Raw genomic sequence first — 23,994 nt, 5'->3', positions numbered from 1 at the left:
ACAATCCTGTGTTAGTACTTAGGGAGTGTTTTTTTTCAGTCAATGGATGCAAAGTACTGTAAATCCTCGACTAATTCTACGTTACACAATGACCACCAGGTATGTAACACATGATCTGAATTATGCTGAGAAAATACTTTAAGTAGCAGTCATGCAGTCGATGTTTTATTTCATAGTTCATTCAGAGCTGTCCCAAAACAACGCTTTTATTTTGAAACCTGGAACCGGAAGCTCAGTGTCTGCCCCGCACGTGCCATCCACGGTCTCCGCCGGTGGCAGAGAGGAGCCGTCATGTCGCTGCTGTTTACAGATGAGGAGTTTCAGAGCGCGTGGAGGGAGCTGGACGAGCCGCAGCTGCAGGGAGGATGGGAGCTCTTCACCGAGACCATGGGCGTCAAAATCTACCGCCTGCTCGACAAGGTACCGCAGAACGGCAGCGCTGCCGGGGCTTCAAACAGCAGGCGCTGCCAGGATGAAGCGGGGAGCAGTCGCCGTGGGTTTCACCTGCACAGCCCGTGGCATCGGTGGCCCCACGTTTCCCGTGTCCCGTCCAGAATCACGTGACACTATCATCCCGAAAACGTCTCATTAACAACAGTAGCCCGTCCTAGCGGGCAAAGCGGGGAATATGCGGAAAAGCGCGCGCTCGGAGGTGATCGTTCGGAGAGGGAGGTTAAATGTCATCATTCGCTACATCTATTGTTATTTCAATAGACCGTGTCAACAGTTTATGGTGATGGAGACACGCATCGCTTACTTTATTTGCCCTAAATGTGCTCCCACTCTTGAGCTCTAGTATAAGAGTTCTATTTCTGATGTTCCGTTTCTGAAACGAACTGACGTTTGACACTGACAAAATTCCTACTTCCGATTTGCCACCAAGACTTTAGGGCTAGGTTTTGTTTGTTAAACCTGTTTTCTTGCCAGTTGAACCAAACATTGTTCGAAAATCAGTTTACACTTCCCTGTGTTGTGAATGAGATTTAAAACCCGCTGAACCTGATCCCTTTAACACGACGTGAGCCTGGAGACAAAAAGAGCTCTGTTCATAGAATTATTTGTTCACACGACATTACATCAGGTGCCTCAGTGGAATTTTCTCTGGTTTACCTTGACTCTGATTTGAGGAGTTCATGTACAGTATGCGACACTGACACTCCAATAACATACTCATTAAAGCCTCCAGATGATCTTGGTTTTCACCTATTTAAATAGTATTTTGTTTGTTTATTCCCTTGTTTGTTCTGTTCATAGTGAAACACGTCTTCCCTTTGAAGCCGCCATAAATTCCGCTGCATATTGAGCTTTTTGATGCGTTGAAGACTTATGTTCCCGACTTTGAATGGAAGCCAGGGCGCTTCCTCGCTCGGAGCGAGAAAGGGTGTAACAGACTGGCTCTAATCAGAGTTGTGTGCTTTGGGATTAGTTACATACTGTGGGGTGTGGCGTGGAGCCTGCAGTTGGAACAGAGAACTTTCATGTGCTGTTTTCAGGAAACGGGACTTTATGAGTACAAAGTCTTTGGTGTGCTCACCACCTGCACGCCAGAGCTGTGTGCAGATGTCTACATGGACTTGACCTATCGGAAACATTGGGATGGATATGTGAAAGGTAAAGAAACAAAAAGCAGGGTCGCCCTTCCAATCCTTCCCATTTAATGATGTCATATCACGCCTTAGCCCTCACGATGACATAACCTCATTCATATTTTTCCACTTGCCTCGGTGCATCTGTACAGACACCTGCAGGTAACAAGCTGTGCCTCTGATTTGTAGACGTATTTGTTTGTTGTATGCCAAACGTCCAGCACAGTCCCACATACACTCACTGGCCACTTCATGAGCTACATCCAATGCAGCAACTCTGGCATTTGACCTGTTTTACTGGGCCATGTTTATCATAGAGGATGCAGCAGCAACTTAAATGAAGAGAAACAGAATGAAAGGCAGAGCTACCCTGGATTTAACATTTACCTGATGAAGTGGCCACTGAGTGTGTATTAGTTAGAAATCCACACCTGTTACCTTGTAGAGGTCAGTTTCTTAGCACCTATAGAGTTGTCGGATGTATTTTGGTACAGGTACCTTGTCTATCATAGTATCCTGTTTAATAAATGTTTATTATTTGCTCTGATTTCTACTTCTCATTGATGAATATGGTGATAAAGAGAAAAATAATGAGACCTAACCTGTTCATCAGTCTGGAGGTTTTGGGTTGTAAATCTATAGATCTGAACACTACTAACACTCTCTCTCTTGTTCCTTGTTGTTAAAAATGAGCCCAATGAAGAACCTGACAATGATTCTCTTTATACTGTAGCTCCATTCTATGTATGATTACACTTGTTCACAATGAATGCATTTTTAAGGGGCTTTGGAAACAATTATGTAAGATGCAGACTGGTGGATCGAGTGGAACTGCCCTGTACTACGGTTATTAATGTTATGAGTTATGCATCCGCTCCAGTTTATGTTTTGCTGTATTTCATTTAATATATTTTGTTTTCTTTTTATTTAGAGCTTTATGAGAAAGACTTTGGTGGACAGATGGCCATCTACTGGGAAGTGAAGTACCCATTCCCTCTGTCAAACAGAGACGTATCCTCTCATGCATTTTGGCACTAAAGATAATTTGAGCTTGCTTTCGTAGTAATAGGTAAAAAAAGATGTGAGAGGAGGCACACAACCTTCAGCAGTGTCATTCCTAACATCTCTAACCTCAGTATGTGTACGTGAGGGAGCGGCGAGATTTAGACGTGGACGGCAGGAAGATCTGGGTGATTCTGGCCAGGAGCGCTCCGGAGACGCCGTGTGCGGAGAAGAGCGGCGTGCTGAGGGTCAAAGACTACAAGCAGAGCGTCGCCTTGGAGACCGACGGAGCCGGCGGAACTAAAGGTGCCGCATGAGCATTTGAAACATTTCACTTGATGTTTATGTGAAAGATGTTTTTTTTATGATGCAGTCGCTCACAAATATTATAAACTTTATTGAATGACTGATGAAAATAGTTTGAGTTCTCTGATTTGAGAAATGAACTTTTCCAGTTTTCATGAATTACTTCGACAACCCTGGTGGTATGATTCCTACTTGGCTTGTGAACTGGGCAGCTAAGGTGAGTGTGTTCATGTTTATTCCACCGTGAAATATTTCCCCCAAAAATATTATATTTAATATATTTAGTGATCAAATCACTGCAGACACAGCACTTAGTAGTGTTACTGCTTACAGTCTTGTTAAAAAAATAAAAGCCTTTGAGGGAAATTGTACAGTCAATATCTGTGTTCACATTGTTCACCGACTGTCTTTATTGAAATGAACATTTAACGTTCACTGATTTGTTAAACTTGTGAAGCACGCCGTAGTCTGTAAAGTGTGAATGTTTGCTGTCGACTTGCAGAGACACACACTAAACGAGGACTCGGAGTGTTTCCCATCGTTGTTGTTACCAGCTGTGTTGCAGGGTGAAGCCTGCGGCTCCCGGGTGGTTGCCCCTGATAGAGATGTGTGTTTTTCTTCAACAGAGTGGGGTTCCAGGCTTCTTATCAGACATGCAGAAGGCCTGCAGCAAATACAATACCTACTGCCAGAAGAAGTGAACGGCACTGCCAGCACGGCCTCATACACAAGGGCTTTGGTCCATTTTTTTTTAATGTGAACTTGGGAGACATTTTGATGCTGTTTGTTTTAAATGTGACTTCTCTGTGTTGGGTGAGTATAGCATGGTGTGGGCTGCTGCTTGTAGGAGCATGCATCTGACTCAGGCATGGTGTGCATGGCCAGCTGTCCTCAATAATAGGCTGGTCTGAAGCAATTCTGTAGTGTTGCTGTGTTTTAACCAGTCTCTTGGGAGGTTTCCTCTATCTGCTGTACTGTAGGCAGAAACATTATTGCGCAGCGTGATGAGACAGATTCTGTCGTTGGGTTTTAGTGTGTTTGCTGTGCATGCTACATGTGATTGTGCAATACAAGTTGATTGATTTAATGTTTGGTCACTGTGGAATCGTCACAGTCTGTATGTAAAATCACTGAATTACAAATGACAAATCTGTAGTTGTATACTGATTTTTTTATGGGCACTTATGAACAGATACAGTGACTGATATAACACTGTAATTTAAACTGTACCTCAGAGTTCTTACTGTAACATGAGAACATGTTTAGTAAGTTTAGTTGGCAGTTAGTATTGAATAAACTTTATTTTGGAGTTTTGAGGCATAAACTCTCAGGTATGTTGATTTTTCTCCATGCCAATCACATCCACTATCACACATTAAGCTTTATGAAGTAGCTGTTTTTAGATGTTTAGCATTTCCCACTCACTCCCATTTTTACATTATATAATCCACAGATTCATTTGGTAAATTTCAAAATAATAAAATGAAAATAAAATCAAAGATTTATGTCCACCTTTATGTAGTTAACTGTAGAGCAGGAGCTAATACAATGTGTTAACTAATGTACAACTGCAAAATGAATGAAGAGTAACTAAAATGATCAAAAAATATAGATATTATTATTATTATTATTATTATTATTATTATTATTATTATTATTATTATTATTATTATTATTATTCAATATCAAGCATATTCATTACACGCGGACATAGACCGTGGCCACGTGCGGAGCGTTTTTACTTTGGCCTATGTCGCGTGGTCTTCAGGAAACGTAAATGACGTCATAGAAGTGGAGACAGCGCGCGTACCAAACAGGAGCAACTGTCGGTAAGTTCTATATTTTTAGATTTAACCACAAAGGCTGCACCTGCTATGATTTTAATAAAGATGACAAAGTGAATCACTTTTGTTCTGAAGAACTTGCACAGTGAGTGTAGCCTTGGCCTTTGATAACTAAAGGGGTCAAAAGTAATGCTAGCTAAGCTATACGCAGCTATCGTGTGCTAGCTTTGAGCTACCTAGTTTTCATTTTTACATTTGTTTTTGTCTTATTCGAGATACTAGTCACTAAACCTTAGTATGTTAATAGGCACTTTAGACAGCTAATGTCTAGCTATATATATATATCTATATATCTATATCTATATATCTATATATATCTATATATATCTATATCTATCTATCTATCTATCTATCTATATATATATCTATATATATATATATATATATATATATATTATATATATATATATATATATATATATATATATATATATAATACAAGCATTAATATACAGAACTGGTCCTCGAGAGCTACAGTCCTGCTGGTTTTCCAATCACCTTGTTCAGGTGTGTCAGTTAGCTGCTGAGTGACTGAACACACCTGAACAAGCTGATCAGCAGAAAGTTGGAAAACCAGCAGGACTGTGGCTCTCCAGGACCAGGGTTGAACCCCCCTCATGTATCTAAACAAATAAAGTTTGCTAAACTTTGTTCCTTAGAGAACAAAACCCCTAAGAATTTAAATTAACATCATGAATTTAAACGCGTTTTGTGTTATATAACACATTTTATGCTGTATCTCGTTTCTGGATTACCTTTTCATAGGGGTAGTATTTTGACATTAGTAGCCTAAGTATGAAAAATAACCCAATTATTTAGGTGTAGTAGCAACAATAGAGCAAATACTGAAGATAAATATACAGACATGAAGCAATAAAGCTGTCTTCATGTGAAATGTGTCTTCATTACTAATTAATCTTTTTGTCAATTTTGTCAGTTACTTTAATTCAGACTGAAATCCTTCTGTTAATGTCCATGTCAATAAATTAGATAATTCTTATATATTCAGGATGTGCTGAATTTAGTGCCAAAAATTCATATATAATATGCCATCAGACTGAGTGTGTTCTACAAATATTGTAATGATAACAATATCAGCATCAGATGTGGACAGTTTTTGAAATTCATTTATTGCTGTCCCAATGGATTCTTCAGTGGTAACAATGAATTATGGGGTCATTTCCTTGTTGCCCCTATTAGTCCTCTACCAGTTAAAAGTGAAACCATCCCCAGATGCTATGACACACCCACCTAGCTGTGCCCTGTTTTTGTGCTGATGAATTGTGAAACTTGAAGTCTTACCCCAGATGTTTCCTGAAGGAAGAAGATGGTTGTCATTTCCCTATGACATCATAGCGATGGTTTAATGATGGCTTTTAGTGGACATTTCCGAGGAATTTCTCCCATTGCTGCCTGTTTAACATAAATCGGACTCTGCGATCTTAATTGCGTAGATCAAACTATTTATGTTTCAAGAGAGACTATGCACTATCAAAGAAAAGTGAAAGTGGTTATTTGTGTGCCAAACACATTGTTAACTGGGCGGAGGCTTAAGATTGACATCAAAATAGGTAGTTTGCATGCCAGGTGTAAGCTGCTGAATGAAAACCTTCTATAATAATGTTTCCAGAGCAAGAAATGCACCCCTAAAGAGACTCTATGGGGCAAGAAGTGGAATATAGGGTGGAAAAAGAAATCGAGATAATCCATGTGTCATCATTTAAAGGAAATTAGGGGGCTAAAGTACTGGGCATGGCAGACCAATTAGTCCATGGCAATGAGCATTATTGGCTGTTTTATTTCTAGCTTGTTCTACCTCAAAAGCTTTATGCTTCACACTTCATTGGAAAGGGTTTGAAATTAAGAACCACGATAGTATTTTTGATTCAAAAATATTAATGTTGGTGAACACGGCCAAGTATTAATTCCATACCCTTAAATTCTTTGATTCCTTTGGAATTGTAATGCATTTTGATGAAACCACTTAGCAGTTTACCTGACAGATATTTAAAGATAATAAAACAAACTCATTGCTGTTGCATTTTGAGTTCCTTTTTTACTCCTAATAGCTATAGGGATTTTTTATGCTTTTCCCCCCTCTGCTGGTGAAAATGATGCATTGACTGTGTTGCAACGGCTACAATCTACTGCTGTTCACCATTTACAGTATGGTTATTTTAGGATTTCTTTTACTGGTAAAGGCCTCTCATAGACCTGCTACTTATACAGTAGACCTAAAGAAACCAACAAAATGGAATCTGTTTAAAAATACTGTAAGTAAGGTAAATCCAATAATAACTAACTAAATGTTGTTGCAGAGCAACACAATAAATTAAAAAAAGCATCAACCTTCAGATGTTAACAAACCAATCCAGCTGAAAAGGCAAAATCCAGTTGAGTTATCATCCATTTGTTTGAAAAGAACAGTGTTAGCTGTGACAAAAATCAGATGCTTACAGATCTCACTTCAGTGCAACATTTTATCCTCTGGAATGTCTTGGGTGAATAATACTCAGTCCTGGAGTCTTTCCACTGCCAGTCTTTTGCAAATGGAAGACAAATATATTTCTTGGCTGGCCATTGTGTTTCACAGCGAGGTTCTTTTGATTGGTAATATACAGGCCTAATTAGCTTAAGAAAGTGATATAGTTTTTCTGCTCGACTCTTGCTGCCCCTTAACGTCAGCTCAGATTTCTCAGGTGCCTCACTGTCTGCCAGGGGTAACAAAATAATGGCTTGGCTTGGAAGCCTATTTTTCAAAGTCGTTTTTTTTTGTGATTTTTAATAGATTACTATTAGCGATATTGGTGTTCCCAGGGGAATCCTTAATCTTGAATAGGCTTTTATGGGCTTTCTTCTTTTTTCTACCCTGCACTGTGCCAATCAGCTATATATTTGTGCAAGGCCTTCTGCTTTGTTATGCATGAAGATTCAAAAGAAAGCTCAACCAGAACCCATTTATATAGAAAGAAAATCCCAGACACATTTCAGTGCTTGAATTACTTTTTCCCCACAGCTTGAAAGAAAATCCTGTTATTTCCAATGACGCAAGAACCTTCTGATGGCGGACTATGATGCATCAAAGTGCCATGATGTAAGTTCATCAATTAATATATCAAGAATGATAGAGTACATTTGTCAGAAGTTCATTATACAACACAAATTCTCCTTTTTCATATTTAAATACAGCCATGAAGGCATGGGTATCTTTGTAACAAAATAATGTCAGAGCACGTTTAAAGTTGGGGTGAAAAGCCTGCTGTGTGTGTTTTCTTTCCAATGTACCACAAAGCATTTAGCAAGAGATTTTGTGTTACTGCACAACTGCTACTTTTGTATTTTGGCCAACAGACCTATATGTAGTCTAAAATCGTCTTCAACATCCAGATTTTGGGTCTAATTTAGTTATGGCAAACAAGTTACTGCTGAATGTTTTGTAAAAATTATGAAGCAAATCAAGTAATGGAGGTTCAAACTGATGCATGAGTTTAGAGAATCTCTTGCCCCTACTTGTTACCATGGCTTTTTGCACTACAGGGGAGCACAACAAAGTGAAACAATTGAACGTGTAGTCCAACATTAAAAAGACTGAGTAATATAAAGAAGGGGCAATATCAGTTTATTGTAGGGTGTAGATTATGTGAGATCATACAGTAAAAATAATACCCAATTCAAGAATAAAACAGTGTGACCAAACATTAGATAACAAGTTATTTGGATGCATTGGATGCCGCACAATCGTTACTGATAAGGAATCATAAATCTAAACTACGTACGCTAAATAATGTCTGACCCTTTGCCTTTTCTCACTCTGTGGTTTTCAGCTGTAAACTGAACTGAAGAGTTTTTGTTAGTGTGTTTAGTCACCCCACAGTCCATCGTTTTGGCTTCTTGCTTGGCTCTTTAGCACCATAAATTCCTTTTTTTCAAAACAAAGCAGAAATTTGACTTTGTAGGTTTTTGTAAAAGGCTAAAACCTGGATAGAAAACAGCTGAAAATTTTCTAAAGTCGTTCTTACATTCGCTTATAGGCTACTCAACTCATATTTAGCATATCAACCTTAAACCTTTTTTGATTTGATATTTCTCTTGAATGAATGACTCCATTTTCAGACAGTGATATGATCTTTGATCAAAAATGCCCAACATTGAATTGAAGATCCCAGAGATGACTCTAAACTTGTAATACTTACATTTTTTATAACCAATGAAGGGTTTGTAAGTTTTTCAACCATAACATTATGTTCAGTCTAAATTTAAACTATTTATAACTGGTTAATCTAATTGAATCTTGATGTGCTGTACCAATAATTGTAGGTGTAAAAAAGAGAGTCAGTTTGGAGGCTGGAATCTTGCTGAAAATCCTGTTGTAGAATTACAAGATATTTCCTTTGTTCACAGTAGTTTTTCTGTATTAACTATGAAACCGCAAGACGTGCAACTGTTTCTGTTAGTGGTAAGATGCAGCTACTATACACTGCAATTAAGACCTCCTCCTCATTACAGTGCACTTAACAGTGAATGCATTTCTAAATTTAAGAGGCTTAGCTCTGCTGGTTGTCTGTGCCTGTGTGGATTTAATTGCATAGCTGTAATAGTCGTGCTGATGGGCTTCAAGAGACATGTCTAATGCCAGATTTGAGTTTTCATGGGTGTTTTTATTTATTTTACTTCATTAAAAGTAATTGTGTTTTCTACTGAGCACACCACAGACTGGCACCTGGAGCTGCAGCCCCAATCTAAGCCCTGCATACCAAGGAGAGACGACTTGTGTTTACCTCTCCCTACCGGCACAGACCGACAGACTGAGGACCCTCTCCTTTTTCTTCTGTGGTTTCTGGCAGGCAGCATCAGATTCCTCTGTGTCTATCAGTGCAATCAGCAGGCCAGACCCGCAGTCAGCCAAGCAGCCTGAAACAAAGCAGCAAGAACGACTGAAAATAAAGTAGGTGAAGCGTTTGTTTTTAGATACCGAGAAGAAGAATCTGTTTTCTCTCAGCTTTGTTAGTTTTCTGCTTTTCCTCATCAGTGGAACATCTTTGTCTTTCATGATAAAACAAGTGATGCATACACAGTTCCATACACAAAACTCATCCAACAGTGTGTTTTAACAGCTTACAAACTCCTGCCTGGTGCTTGATGAAATGCGATAGCTGATTTGACTCCTGAGCATGTTGATCACACTGACCAAATGAAATGCGTGGAATTCCACACCACAAATCATATCACTACTATAACCATAAAACCCCAAAATTTGATGGTTAACTAAGTGTCTTTTAAAATGGCAGAAGGTGTAAAGCATCCAGAAAATAAGGGTGTTGGTTAGAAATGCTTGTAATGCAGGGACATGTTTACTAAGGAATGATAAGTGGCATGATTTGTGCTGGCACCAGAGCCCTTTTTGGAGCCGTGGTTTTAGTATTTGGATTGGATTAATACCAGTAGAGAAACACTAGATCTGTGGTAAAACTAGTTTTTGCACTGTGACTGTTTTAGCATTGGGTAGCAGTACTACAAAGCAAATTTTAAAGCATGTTGCTTTAAAAATCCTGCACAATCTATAAAATCTGCTTTCAAAGAACGATTTAAAAGCTGATTTTACAGATTGTCACAATTTGATGATCCTGGTGAATGAGGTACTTGAGGTTGTTGGTGGACAAATTAAACAAATGGTTTTACTCTGCTGCCCTCATACTTGCAGTTTCCTTTTACGTTGTGGATAGAGTCAGTGATAAAGAGATCTCCTAAAATTATGTCTTTAACTTAGTGTTATTTCAAAATTACATGTTGTATAGTATATACTATAAAGGCAATACATCAATGTTTAAAGACCACTTTCATATCTCTGGTGTAAAATCTTGAACTTGTAATAGAATTGACCTACCTAAGTGTGTTCTTACTCAGCCTTAGGTGCCACTTAAGTCTCTGGTTTTTACATGCTGCATTTTTTTTACAGTAATTATTAAAGAGTGACACTGTGAAGATGCATGTAAAAGCAGCATTATGAAGGAGGGGTAGATATGAATCTCTGCGTGTTGTCTTCTGTGTTTGGGTTTCACTAATGCAGCATTTTTCTATTAAGAAATGTTTGTTGTTTCACACCAAGCACATGGGGTCAGCAGTAAACCAGTCCCTCCACTGAAGTGTTTTCCAATAAACCTCTCAACATTGCTTTGCCTAGTAAAATGTGCTGTGCTGGTCAGAGATGGATAGGAGGCATTTTGGGACCAATAAACCCAAAATACACAAACGCCTCAAATGAGATGTCTCATTGTAGCCAGCGGACTGATTTACTGATTCCCAGAATCAAAGGCCAGTCACCCTCATAAGTTTGCATTTCACAAACAAAGTGGGAGTTGGGGGAGGACACACAATGGCTGTGACAATATTACTGTTATTATCATTCCGCTGTTGCTCACTCCACATTATCTACTGTAGTTGCTGATGATAGATATAATTCATGTCTGCACATCCTCTCCCTGCTTTCCCTTCACCTAGATGTCTAAAGCCTGAATCCTGCACTTTGTCAGTTCTTTTTCATACACGTGTCTGAAAGGCTGCCCCATTACAAACCCAGTTAACTGCAGTAATACGGGCTGGGGCAAGAGCACGTCTTGTAGTGTCATTAACGTCACTGCTCATTACAGATTTGCCTTTGAATCCACACGCACTGGGAGGAATCGAACGTGTTTAATATCTGCAGCTATGGCAACAGAAATTCTGCCTTTCTGTTTTTCCTGCTTAAATGCATCTTAATGAGCTACACTGCACGTTTGTGTCAGTTACAGTGGAGTCTTATCTCTGCATTTTCACGTAGCCTTAGCAATGCACCTTATCCTTCTGCATCATAAACTAAATAGAGATAACAAATTGAGACTTGTGTACATAAATGATTTTATCTACCTAAATTTAAGCCAGTTATGAGATAGGCTGTAGTCCAGACTCTGAGTTTTTTGTTCTTGGCACGTGTAAGCTGTGCTGCAGTAATGTTGTTTTGTAATTAGTTTAATTCTACAGTTATTACACTGTCTCCAAATTGCTGGATCAGGCTGTAGACAGAATTCCTATAGAGCTGGTGATTCAACCTTGTCTGCTTGACTCTAGTGCCACTTTTTTTACGTGGCATAATTTTCACTTCAGGCTTTTAGCAGTTCTGAACTCTTCACTGTCTGTTTGAAGATACTGATTACGTCTATATATGTTTGCATATTAACATAATTAAAAAAACAATAGGATGGAGTCTAAAATTTTTCATTAGTTAATAAGTAAATTAAATTCTCAATACATTTCCATTCCCAGCACAAGTAGCAGCCATGGTTTTGTTAGGTGTAGGGAATGATTATAGTTTGGCTTGACACAAGTATTGCATTGATAGAGGACCTTCATAGTCATGGTTACAATGATGTTGGAATGTGATTTATAGTTGTGTTATTTAAATGTGAATTAAACAGAAGTGTGTAGTGAAACATTCGTTTTTTGCTCTAGCTATAACAGTGAGTAATGGGTTTTAAACTAGCAATGGCCTACTGTAACAGATAATCACTTTAAAGTTGTGGGATGATCAACATTTCCTTAAAGAATTTACAGGCCTGATTATGAGCGTGCTACCAGATTTTCTAAATCCTTCATAGTTGGTTACCTGCTGGTAAGGATTCAAAGCGGATTGAGAGGAGCAGGTTTTCTCCTTGTAGTCTTCATATATGCCATAGAGTTCTGTTTAGTCTGACCTGCGTTTCCCTTCACCTAAAGCCTTTGGAGATGGCAACTTTCATGTCTGAATGACCATCACCTTCATAATCACTGACATTTTGATTTAACCGTTTCTTGAATTAATTTGAGTCCCTCAGTCATGGATTTTTCTCTGAAGGTTGAAAATCCTGTTTATTATTAGTCCCTCAATAGGAATGAAGTATATAATAATAAACTATCTGATTTGATAAAGAGTGATCGAATCATCAGAAGCAGGTTCGCTGATAGGCGAAATCAGGAAGATGAGAACAAGTAGACCGCAGATGCCTTAATTTTTTCCATCAGCATCACAGAAACAGGTTGTGTGTAGATGTAAATATGCTTTAATACAGCAATTTGATACTGCAACATAACAAAATGACAAGATAATACTGTTACCTCATTCACCAGTCCAATACAAAGCCTGTGCCAACTAACTTCCACATATGTTATGTGACTGAACACTTGCATTCTTATTTTTTATTCTAGTTTTTTGTTTAAAAAATGGCATACTGTACATACATAATGGTTGCATTATTGAGCTAGAAGGTTTCAAAATGACCACACTACAACCATATTTGAAAATATAGACAAACGTAGGGATGAATCATAAATTAGATTCCATAACTAAAAAGATTTTGATCTGAGGCTGTGCTCTTGTCTTTGCCTTCATATGGGCATTAAGCACATCTTGTGTTTTTCTTTAATAAAGCACCAGCTTGGGTCAAAGAGTTGCCAGGGGTTGGCCATTCTTGTTCCCGAGTTGAGTTAAATATCTTAAGCTTGGTTCCGCTGTTCTGCCCGAGTGGGCTTAAACATATATCACACTGTCAGTAGGCTGTTTGCTTCCATCCTTGTTCTCTCTCTGCCCACTGGGCTGGCCCCTGATCCCCTCTGTGTCTATCTGATCGTGGATCCCTCCAACACACTTTAGAAATGGTTAATTACTACTTTGGTACAGTATGTAAACACTGTGTGCCTACAACTGCTTGTTGGTTGTATAGAAGGATACTAGCAAGAGAAACCCCAAGGTGCGATGGGTTATACTCTTCCTCACAGATTCTTCTCAGATTCAGTGTGTGTGCGCATTAAGATGAGCATGAAGGAGATAAAGCAGAGCTGGACAGGGCTGCATGACCAGTGTTAATAACAGGAGGAGAACAACATACTAATAAATTATTAAATATACATTAGCTTTAAGTTCAGCTAAACAATTTTGCAAAAATAAAATAAATATATCTCTGTTTTTACTTTTATGCTATTAGATTCTACAGCCCCGCGTCTCCTTCAACAAGGGGGCAGCTTAATTCAAAGAGGATGGGCTTGACAGACCAAGATGACTTGAACCTTTGAGGAGACGTTCCTATAGCTTTTACGTGTATTAAAATAAAGTCCCCCCAAAATATGACTCAAACTAACAACAACAAAATTACCCAGTAGATCTTTAAATAAATTATTTTTTGACACATACTATAATTAAGACAATTTGTGCTGTGAAATAAAGTGCTGGGTTTGCTTGCCTCTTACCTAGTGCTGTCACTCAGCTGTCATAGAAACAGTAGATGTCTATGGACCACTGGCTCCTCGACAAGTTTTGAGGATCACTGTGGATTTATTTAAACAGATAACCATCTGTTTTACTGCCATTTCCACTGTTTCTCCAACTAAAAGGAGCCATGTTGTCTCTTATTTTTCCACTCATTCTGAGTGTGTGGGGCGTGGTCCAGTGGGAAAGTGACATCTATGCATACTCGTTACAGAACCGCTTAAAAATATTTGGAAGAGCAGGCAGCTTAATGGCAGTGACATATGTCTTTTAGAAATCAACCTGGTCCTAGAATGAATAGAAGCATAGACATCCATTAAGCAAGTACGGATCCGTCAAAAAGCAAATGGAAAGTGCTTGACCTTTCTGGTGTGTTAGGTCAAGCTGCAGAGCTCCAGACCCACAGAACGTATACGTTTCCTGTTAAATTTTTTCAAACTTTTGGGTTTCTTGCAACAGTAACACTTCAGAAGGAGCTGGCAGACATGTCTGGAATACCCAAGTCAACATTAAGCCAATTCATGCCCACTATGTGGGATAGCACAATAAATCTAAGTCGGTTGCATATCAGATTCCTTTCCTGCTGTGACACAGACTGACATTAAGATGCAATTTGGTTCAATGACCTCTTTTCCAAACATATTCAGCAAATGAGTGCACAGACATGTAGGCTATCTGTCAGTTACTTATAAATAAGCCATAAAAATAATACTAAAATGTCTGCACTTCCTGCTGATAATCTGGTCCACCTTTTAGGTTTGTAAATGTGCAGTTGGAAGTATATTACAACTTAATTATATTCTGCTAATTTAATAGTTTTTGTATTACCAGTTCACCCTTTAACTATACTTGTAACAAAAGTACTAGTACACTAGCAACATACTTTAACTCCACCTTTTAGTAATAGTTTACATACAGTTTGCTGTCTCATATGACCATGACATCACATGAGTCAGAAAACATAGAGAGATCGTCTATGCAAGCAACAAGGCTGTAATGCAATTTTCAAGTGGCACCACATCAAAAATGTAATAGTTACTCTGGTTTGAAATGCTCTCTATGGAGCATTGAAGACTCAAGCCCCATCCCAACTCTACATTCAAAGGCATAATATCAAATAACCCAACTGTTTAACATGATTTCATAAAGATGCAGAAAATACCAGAAATAGTCATTCTAAACTGCAAATGCTTTGTCTGTAGCCAAAAGTCCGACCTCTAGAGTTCGCACAGCAGGGAATAAAGTGGAAAAATATGCAGTGATTCTGAGGGAGAGCGGGTTTGGGTGTGAAGCCTGACCTGTCCTGCTGACCTCCCGTGACTCCTTTGATCACTGGACCTTGGCGACAGTGCACCAATCCATGCCAAATTGGCACGTCACAAAAAAGCAGACCATCTATCAATCTAGATTTTCCTCAAAGAATGAACATCACCACTATCTAGTGCACACCTAAATTTAAAATTCTAAAGGCATAAAAAGCAAACTATGCTTTACAAATGCACCTTTGACTTATTTCCAGTGATTCAGGCAAGTGATCCACAACATTCTATTAATTGATTAATATGTAGTAGCTATGTTTTTTTTTTTTTTTTTTTTTTTTTTTTTTTTAATGAAGAGCATATTATCACATAATTTAGCATAAGCTGTGTGCGTTGTGGCCAGTAATGAGTTCAGTAGTTCAGTGTGTTTGGTGGGTAGTGTATTTAGCTTTTCTTGTCTGCAATACATATGAGCTTACGATTAAGCATTTTATGTGTTCCATTGATATGTGGATAGTCTTTCAGTTTGGTCAGGGATGAGTTCTGTTTGTATTTGGGCTGTTGGATCTAAATACACTAATGTGTTGAGTTAAATACACAGATGCTACTGTTCCTTGGGGTGCTCCGTAGATGCCACATTGTGTGTGAGCTGGTGTAAACTAGAACAGATCTCATTTTTCCTAATTCAGTCCTTTTATAAAAAGTTGTGTTTAATTTCATGAGTTACATTGTTTCCTGACTTGTATCATGAATCTACTTTATTCATGATATATAATTACTTTCTCGTAGGCTGGGCTCATATTTTGTAAATCAACATGTTGGATAAGTCAAGCCTCGCTCGTCACCTGAGCAGGTATATTTTCCCACTGCTATTTTATTTTACAAAAAGTAGAATAAGTAGGACGACCCACACATTTTTAGTTTCGACTGCAGGGCCTTTGGGGAGAATGTGTCTCACACTAAAGTGTCACCTCTTAAAGAAAGCATATTATGTTACATACAAACATGTCATTTGTGGGACACTGGGGTGGAAATGTCTCCCTGGGGAGCAATCAGACTGACTCCAGCTTTTTAAAAAGTCTCCTCTCTCTGTCACTCCTCATTTTTCAGACTCCTGAAATTAGATGAAATCCTAGCTTCTAGTATTTGTCTTAGTCACACTGCAGTTACATTGATTTCTATTCTATGGAACATATTTCGCCTTGTAGTTAAACTCCACTTTGGATAAATCAGAACTTGGACCTGTATTAACTCCACAGGACTGAGTGTTAGTATTTTACTTGCTCTAATGATGAGGAACAAAAAAAAAAACCTGAAAAACTAAACAACTCTAGAATTATGTTGATTATTAAGGCAGGTCACTTCACATTTTATTGTCCCAATTTTTTTTGGCAGCAGTAAGGCACTATATAAAAACAATAAAACACAATAAACAATAGTGCAGCATGGCAAATGGTTTACTCTACAAAGTGCAAATAAGTTCCACTTCATTAACAGCTGATGTGTAAAAGTATTAATTTGATTATTATTTAAAATTATATGTAAATTAAACATTAGAAACTAACTAACCATCTAATTGAATGAATAAATGAAAATTAATAACTTGCAGGTCAAAGTTTGCAAAACAGTAGTGTGATGTCACTGTATCATTAACTTACCCAAATTGGGAGACTATTTTCTTGATATTAGTTGTGGCACTTTTTCAGTACCACACGAGTACAGCATATGGTTTGGTTTTGATCAGTGGAGCTTAATGGCAATAATACTGGACATTGTGTTACTTGTGTTTTCAACTTTATATTCAGTTCACCCACAATCTGCTGATGGCCAGTAACTGTAATATGGTAAAACATATACTGTAGCTGCAGTAAACTTTAAACTTGAGATATACTGTTTTAATAGGTTAGTGGGGGACGTGAGAACAAAGCAACTCTGTCTAACACTGAAAGTTATTAGTGATCCTGGCTCGACGTGTAACTGCTTTTTACAGCATACGGCTCTTACCAAAACAAAAGTGTTGTTTAGTTTTACAATGACACAATGAACTTCAGATCAACATTAACATGAACAACACCATCTCAACTGCAACAGCACAGGACATTAAACACAAGTTATTTGAGAGAAACCGGGGGATGAGTCTTTAGCATTGGTAAGAAAACTCTGCCATCCCTCCGCCACCCACCAACAGCCATTAAGCATCATTTGTCTGGTTTTCCTTTTTTGATAATGCACAAAGGGAGAGCGTGGATCTAGTGTAAGGTTGTGCTCTAAGCAGTCAGGAGAAAAGATAGTGAAGGTGCTGCCTGGTGCTGGGGTTAAATCGCGACCGAGAGGCTGGCTGGGGGAGCTCCCATAGTACTCCTTTGGCACAGCAATCCAAGAGGGACACCACCCTACTTCCTCTCCAAATCACACCTACAACCAGATCACCACCCCTCCCTTTAGGTATGTGTGTGACAGTTTAAACAACAGTTCCTGTGGCCTATCAGGCTCCATCTCCCCTACTGGATTCACGTTGTCTCTGAGGCTGCAGTACAGAGGCCATTTTTCTTCAACCTGACCTTATTTGTGCCCTACTGTTGATTCTACAATAATATACTGTCGTTATGCATAAATGTTATGTCAATGCAAAGCTAAGGTTATACACCTTTTTAATATTGGCTAGTTAACTCCTATGACCCATGTGCAGATGGCACCTCAGTGCTGTATACAATCTCTGAGGACATGGTTCCTCACACGTTTACAAGCATATGCTGTGTATATATAACATAAAATGTTCTGTTTATTTTTAATGTGACCCGCTGTGTTGATGCTCAGTAACATTTGGTCCTGAACTTGTGATGCATCGTATGATTTTTGGCAAAGCAGAAGAAGCTGGTGTTTAAGTTCAGGTTTGGAACAAAATGTTACAGTTTTATTGATGATTGACACTTTTATTTGAGGTTATTGATGCCTCACACCTGCAGTTTTGTGCCCTAAGGTGAAAGTGCAGAAATTAGCCATTATGTGGAACAATTAGAAGAGGGTTTTTATGTGTGAAACTGTGGCTTGATCCAAACTGGCCTTTTGCAACTAATCCTCTGCCAAAAATAACTGCACTCTTTTGTCAGTGCATTCCAAAAAATCTGCATGATTAATGTTGTTTAGACATTTAGAAAGATCCAATCATGGTTCGATGAAAAAAAAAACTAAACTAAACATTGATTGTAACTTTTTTGTCTACATCTACACCAGCCTACCTCCCCTGACTTTCTGTCTAGTGCCTCCAGAGCATCAGACTGCATCCCACTGTAGTGCTGAACTCAATCACAGGCCATCTATGTCATTCAAAAGGCACGCCAGTCTGAAAAAGCTATGTTTTGTTTTCACGCTGTTCACCACATTGACTGATTTACTGTTGGTGTTACTTTCTTCATGCAGGGATCAACCCCCCACCCCCTTCTCCAACAGGAGAAGCTAAACAAAAATGGACCAACATTATGGGGCCATCAGTGGGATTCAATAATCGAGCCTTTAATTTTGGTAGGATACAGCTGTAACACCACAGTACAGTACATGTTGGACTGGTGTCCCCATTATCAAACTGGTTTCAGTCAGACTGAGTAAATACAAAAACTATTATTGTTATGACTCATGGAATGGAATCAATGGAAAACTGTGAACAAAGCTTAACAGTAATTCCTGCCTGACATATATTTAATTTAGTAGGAAGAGTAGTATAAGAGTTAAATATAATGAGAGATATTTTACATTTCATAGTTTGGTAAATATATGCATTGAATTTAATTGATTATTTTTTATTATATATTATTTTCATCTTTGAATGATTTATATGAAAGCTTAAAATGGAAGGGTTTGCTAGTCTTAATGCAAATATAGTTATATATTTATATAACTATACTATAAATATATAGTATAGTAGTATATAACTATACTATAAATATATATATTTATAGTATAGCAAATATAGTCAAGCTAAATTCAATAAGAATAAACTTCATCATATGATTATCAGTAGCACAAACATTAAGTAAAGGGTTAGTGACTGTGATATTTCATTTTGGGTGTAATTAAACTTCAGGGTAACTCCTGATTTAAACCAGCAGAGTGTCTGTTAAATAACAGGCCACAGAAACCTCACAGCCTGAGTGTCACATTTTATAGTGAAAGGTGAAAAAAAAACGTTTTCTGCCTCCCAGAAATGGTACGAAATCCGGTCTCCACGTCTGTTTGAATTCACAGCACAACACAGTCGATGTTGAACCAACATGAGTGGCCTACTGAGGCGTGAATTGGAGGAGGTGTGAGAAACTCATAGACCCAATAAAGTGATTAAAGGCTTCGTTCTATGAAACCCACAGAGCTGCCCCACAGTTCAGTTCAGTAGTGGCTCATAGTTAAACAAAACTCTTGATTCTGTCTTCAAATATACAGACCTGTGACTTATCCTGTATGAGGCCATGATGTTTAATTTGTCTTTAATTTGAATTAATTAATGCAGCGACTCGTTCCAGTTCTGCAACTAATGATTATGTTCTAGACTTAATGATTCTGTTTATTTTGCTACAGTATGAACTAATTCAGTCTGTGTTGTTGTCTATACACTCAGTTCATTGGGAGTTCATTATGTAAAACTAACAGAGTCTAATAAACAGTCCTGCTGCCCATTGGTATTCACAATTTATCTTATCATGGTGATTATTTCTTGAATCAGATGTTTTTAGGACTGGATATTACTTAGCCTAGTTCCAGTTGGATGGGACACAGGCCAGTGCTGGACCATTGGCTGTTCAATGTGATGGTGTACCAGCCTCTTGGTTGTTTGAACCGATGGAGCCACGTGGAGGAGCACTGGCGGCCTCACCCAGATCTTCTGCTTCTTAGCTGTGGAGGTGAGCTGGGGAGCGCCTGGGTGGTAGGGCAACACAAGGGGCCTCACCGGCTGGCGCCTGTAATTTTACCTTCCCATTCATCAGCCGGAGATATTAATAATAACGGCACATCTGGATTCACTTTACTGTCTCATGTTAACCCCTTCCACCACAGCAATAACTGCTACCACAGTGGCTGGCTAGCTCTGAAGCCCACTACCCCTCCCCTCCCAACTCAGTTCCCAGTCTTTTTGCTGTCAGTCTTCATTTCTCTCTTTCTTCTGCTGCTCCAGTGTTTTCTTGAAAAGCGTTGGAGAAAGTGTGTGCCTAATAGCGCATATTAAGAATGATCAATATAATTATTTCAGGAGCTACACAGGCAGGAATACATGCCTGTATTAATATGTCTGTATATATACATTTAGACTATGGTTTATTTTTAATTTAAATGCAAAGTAATCTGATGGCAGCTGGCTGTCTTGAGTAAACTGACATGTAAACGAAAACCCTGGTTACCATAATCAGGTTAAAAACAAACTCTTTTTCCCTTCTTCTGGTAAATACACATTTCTCTGCTGTATTTCGTCGTATTTTGTCTTTTTAGCTCTGTGTGTCTACATAACAAAAGACAAGATAAAGTAATAGAGTTCATTGAGGAGTTTTATTTTGTATTTAAAACGCTGTGTTCTTTCAGCTCTCCAAAAATCTGATGTAACATGAAACAAACACAAAACAACCTGTAGATTTCAAAACAAGTGGTTTCTATTATGTCTGCCTATCTCTTTTGGAAAAGAAAGATAGAGATCATGCACTCTCTCACTGTACAGGTCAAGACTAACATTTTGAGTAGAGACTAACTGAAGTATGTTGTTGTTACCTGATTTACTACTATGTAGATTCAGGCTGGAGGATGCTAAATATGCCCGGTCTTAAAGTACAGTACCTGTATTTGGTATGGGCACAAACATTTTGCTCTTGGATGTGGTCAGATGTCATGACACACTGGTTTATTTCACGTGCATTTTCAATTTGTTCATTTTTATCTCACGGAACAAGAACCAATTAGTTGTGCCAGTATTTTTTTTGTTTGTTTTATAAATGTGCCACACAATCCAAAAAGGTGCACTGCACTTTGTTTCATTCTACATGTGACTTGTTGCATGTAAAAAGTCAGACGTGGGCCTGGCAGTGCTGCTGCTGCTGCTCCCATGAAGCTGTATACCCGAGTGTCCGTCGCGATGAAGGCAGCGCTGTCTATAGGTGCAGCCAAGGCCCCGCTACTGGCCGCCACGCTTGGCTCCCTGCCCGTCGCCTGAGACTCCCGTCGGTGGCAACAGGTGACGGAGGTCTGCTGTGTGTAGAACTGACAGCCCCCTCGCAAGGCAGAGAAACACTTGCTTCATTGCTACCCCGAACCCCCCACCTCCTCCCCGCTGCCAGTGAGAGAGAGACAGGGCAACAGTCAGGTTGAGAGAGGCTTTACTGCTGCTTCTGTGGCACTAAACATCAGTTTTTCGAGGAGGCAAAAAGCTTAGTGTGCATCACTCATCTGCTCATGAGTCAACACTCATGATGTAATGCGCCGCCTTGCCAGTCGCACACACAACTATACTGTATTACCAATTTTGTATAAAAGACCTTATTTATTAAAAAAAGGGGAGAGTCGGCTCTTTTTCCATGCAGCGGACTGGGCAGTACCTCCCAGAGAGCCCTGCCTGTTAAACCATCGTGCCACAAACAACCTGCTAAAAACACTTAGAGTATTTCTCCCATACAGAAATAAACATTGGCAAATTAGTGTTCTTATTTTTGGAACCGTTTTAGCTGCCAGGACTTGAATATATAACCAACAACATGACCAGACATGGTCTGACATGAAAGACTGTACCCAACACTTACATATGGATCGAGGACCTGCTATAGCTATCAAGACTGTGCTTTGGCCTCTAGGAGCGTTAAGCCTGAAATGAATCCTCATGGTGGAACAATAGTAGCACTATTATCCAGCACGGGGACAGACGATTACATATAGGCACAGGTCATCTTGATTTATGAACTGTGAATTAGAAGCTGAACGTCTCAGACCAAGGTGGGTTTGGGGAGCGGGGTGTCTGTCCATGGCACAAACGGTCGTCTGTGTCACAGGGTCTGGAGGCGCTGTGCTCCCCGTGCACCACTATGCTCTTCTGACTCCTGCTGTGTTTGCTGATGCACAGGAGCCAAAAGTGCTGCTGGCCTCTAAATGTCTGTAGCAGTCCAGCCAGATTGCCATGTGGGATTAAGCTGCCGATGATGCCTGCTGCGTGTGTGCACTTGTGGTCAGGCTTCATTTCATCACATGGCAGGTTGATAGAGTGGTGAATTATCCATCAAGATTCTAAGTATTATTTTGATTCCAGTAAAATTAAGGCTGTGCTAACCTTGCTGACCTGGATGCTGGTTGTGGGTGTTTTTGTGTGACTGTTGACAAGTACAGGCTGATAAGGATCGTCCTGAACTGAAGATAATTACACCTAATGCTGATTATCTGGCCCATAATGGCGTCTCTGTGGTTGGGATGTGGTGCTTTAGATCCTGGTGAGATAATTATGACTCTCCAGACAGAAATACACCCCACATAGTTCTCTTAAAAAAACTAAAACAACAGCATGTGGTAGTCCAGGATGTGTTCAGTCTCACAGACCTGGAGTCAAATCCCATAAGTGATGAGCCAAGACACAAACATGCTTGTTCCCGTGCCACTGTTTAACTCTTTTGATTGAGCTTGTGTGAAGAGTGGACACACATTTGAGTGCTTTGTGCAACTCTGCAAACTGTAAGGAATAAATGGGGATAAATTATAGTGCCAGCTAAAAGCCACGGATATTGTAAATATGAGTGGAAGATGACTATAGGGATTCTGTGTCAAAGAAAGATTGGAATTATTCTATACCTATAGGTCTAATGGGTTAGGGAGTTTAATTGATTTTTCTTGGACTTGACTAAGGCAGGGGTATATTTTGCGATCGGTCGCATGGTCAGTTGTCCAAAGCAGCAGTTCGTTTTAATTACACTCATGGCAGGAGTGATTATTGTGATTGTATGGCCTTGGATTGCACAGGAATGGAACAAAAAGCGCTAAACAAACTAGCAAATTGCACATCTCCAAAGTGCTAGAGTAAACAGAATAGCACCCACTTCATGACTGTGTGTATTCAGCTTGGCAGTGTGGCCTCAATTAGCATGAGGTGTGAAGCAACGCACTGAGGGAGATAAAGCGTGTGAAAGGTGCTTTGTTTTGTGAATGACACTGTATGCGCCTTGTCATTGACAGCCTTCGCAGTAGAGCCAATACAGATGGGATATCCAGCCTCACGAGTCTGCTTGGATGATTATATGTGGTGCCAGGGCAGAAGGTGTCTGCCAAGAAAGGAGCCTGCTTTTTCTCACTATATGAGAAACCAACATGGATGGATACAGCAGCCTAGGCACCAGGACATTCTTTCTGAAAGTATCTTCAAGCTCTGGTGCAGTAGTCCTCAGGAACCAGACCCCGCAAGAGGTCATTATGTCGGTTGGTTTATTAGCTAAAGGGAACTGTGTTTGTTTAACTCGGGAATAAAAAACTCTCCAATTAAGCAGGCGTCTGTCTCAAGTAGCCTGTCTTTTTAAGGAGGAATATTTCACTATCAAAATGTTCCTGTGGTAAAACAGTAGGAAAGGATTAGAAGAAACAAAAACAACTCAGCGTTAAATGAGCCTGGCAATCCATATGACACCTAATGAGAACCATACTTCACCAGGGCAGCTACATTTAAAAATGAAATATGCCCGGGTAAAATATTATTTCTTAGGACAAATATGTGTCAATTT

The 23,994-nt window shown here is 39.2% G+C and overlaps 2 protein-coding genes across 7 annotated transcripts in view; both read left to right on the top strand.

The window, feature by feature from the left end:
* Nucleotides 1-73: 73 nt before the first annotated feature.
* On the top strand, nt 74-4,218 carry pctp (phosphatidylcholine transfer protein). Its single transcript, XM_029160018.3, has 7 exons — nt 74-99; nt 177-420; nt 1,494-1,611; nt 2,518-2,597; nt 2,723-2,894; nt 3,044-3,111; nt 3,521-4,218. Exons 1-7 carry the CDS (start codon nt 89-91, stop codon nt 3,593-3,595), a joined length of 768 nt encoding a protein of 255 aa, XP_029015851.1. The 5' UTR covers nt 74-88; the 3' UTR covers nt 3,596-4,218.
* A 431-nt stretch (nt 4,219-4,649) lies between these two features.
* Nucleotides 4,650-23,994, top strand: part of LOC114861132 (RNA binding protein fox-1 homolog 3-like) — a 379,746-nt gene continuing 360,401 nt past the window's right edge. For 3 of the 6 annotated variants that reach the window (XM_055510624.1, XM_029160160.3, XM_029160159.3), the window contains exons 1-3: nt 4,651-4,723; nt 7,755-7,832; nt 9,583-9,683. The gene's annotated coding sequence lies outside the window, so the exon portion shown is untranslated. Of the gene's footprint in view, nt 4,724-7,754; nt 7,833-9,582; nt 9,684-23,994 lie in introns of all 6 variants that reach the window. The other 3 variants (XM_055510625.1, XM_055510626.1, XM_029160162.3) reach the window with 3 other exon arrangements.

Source organism: Betta splendens, chromosome 8, assembly GCF_900634795.4.
Source record: "Betta splendens chromosome 8, fBetSpl5.4, whole genome shotgun sequence".
NCBI classification, from domain to species: domain Eukaryota; kingdom Metazoa; phylum Chordata; class Actinopteri; order Anabantiformes; family Osphronemidae; genus Betta; species Betta splendens.
This window is presented reverse-complemented; position numbering and strand designations above follow the sequence as displayed.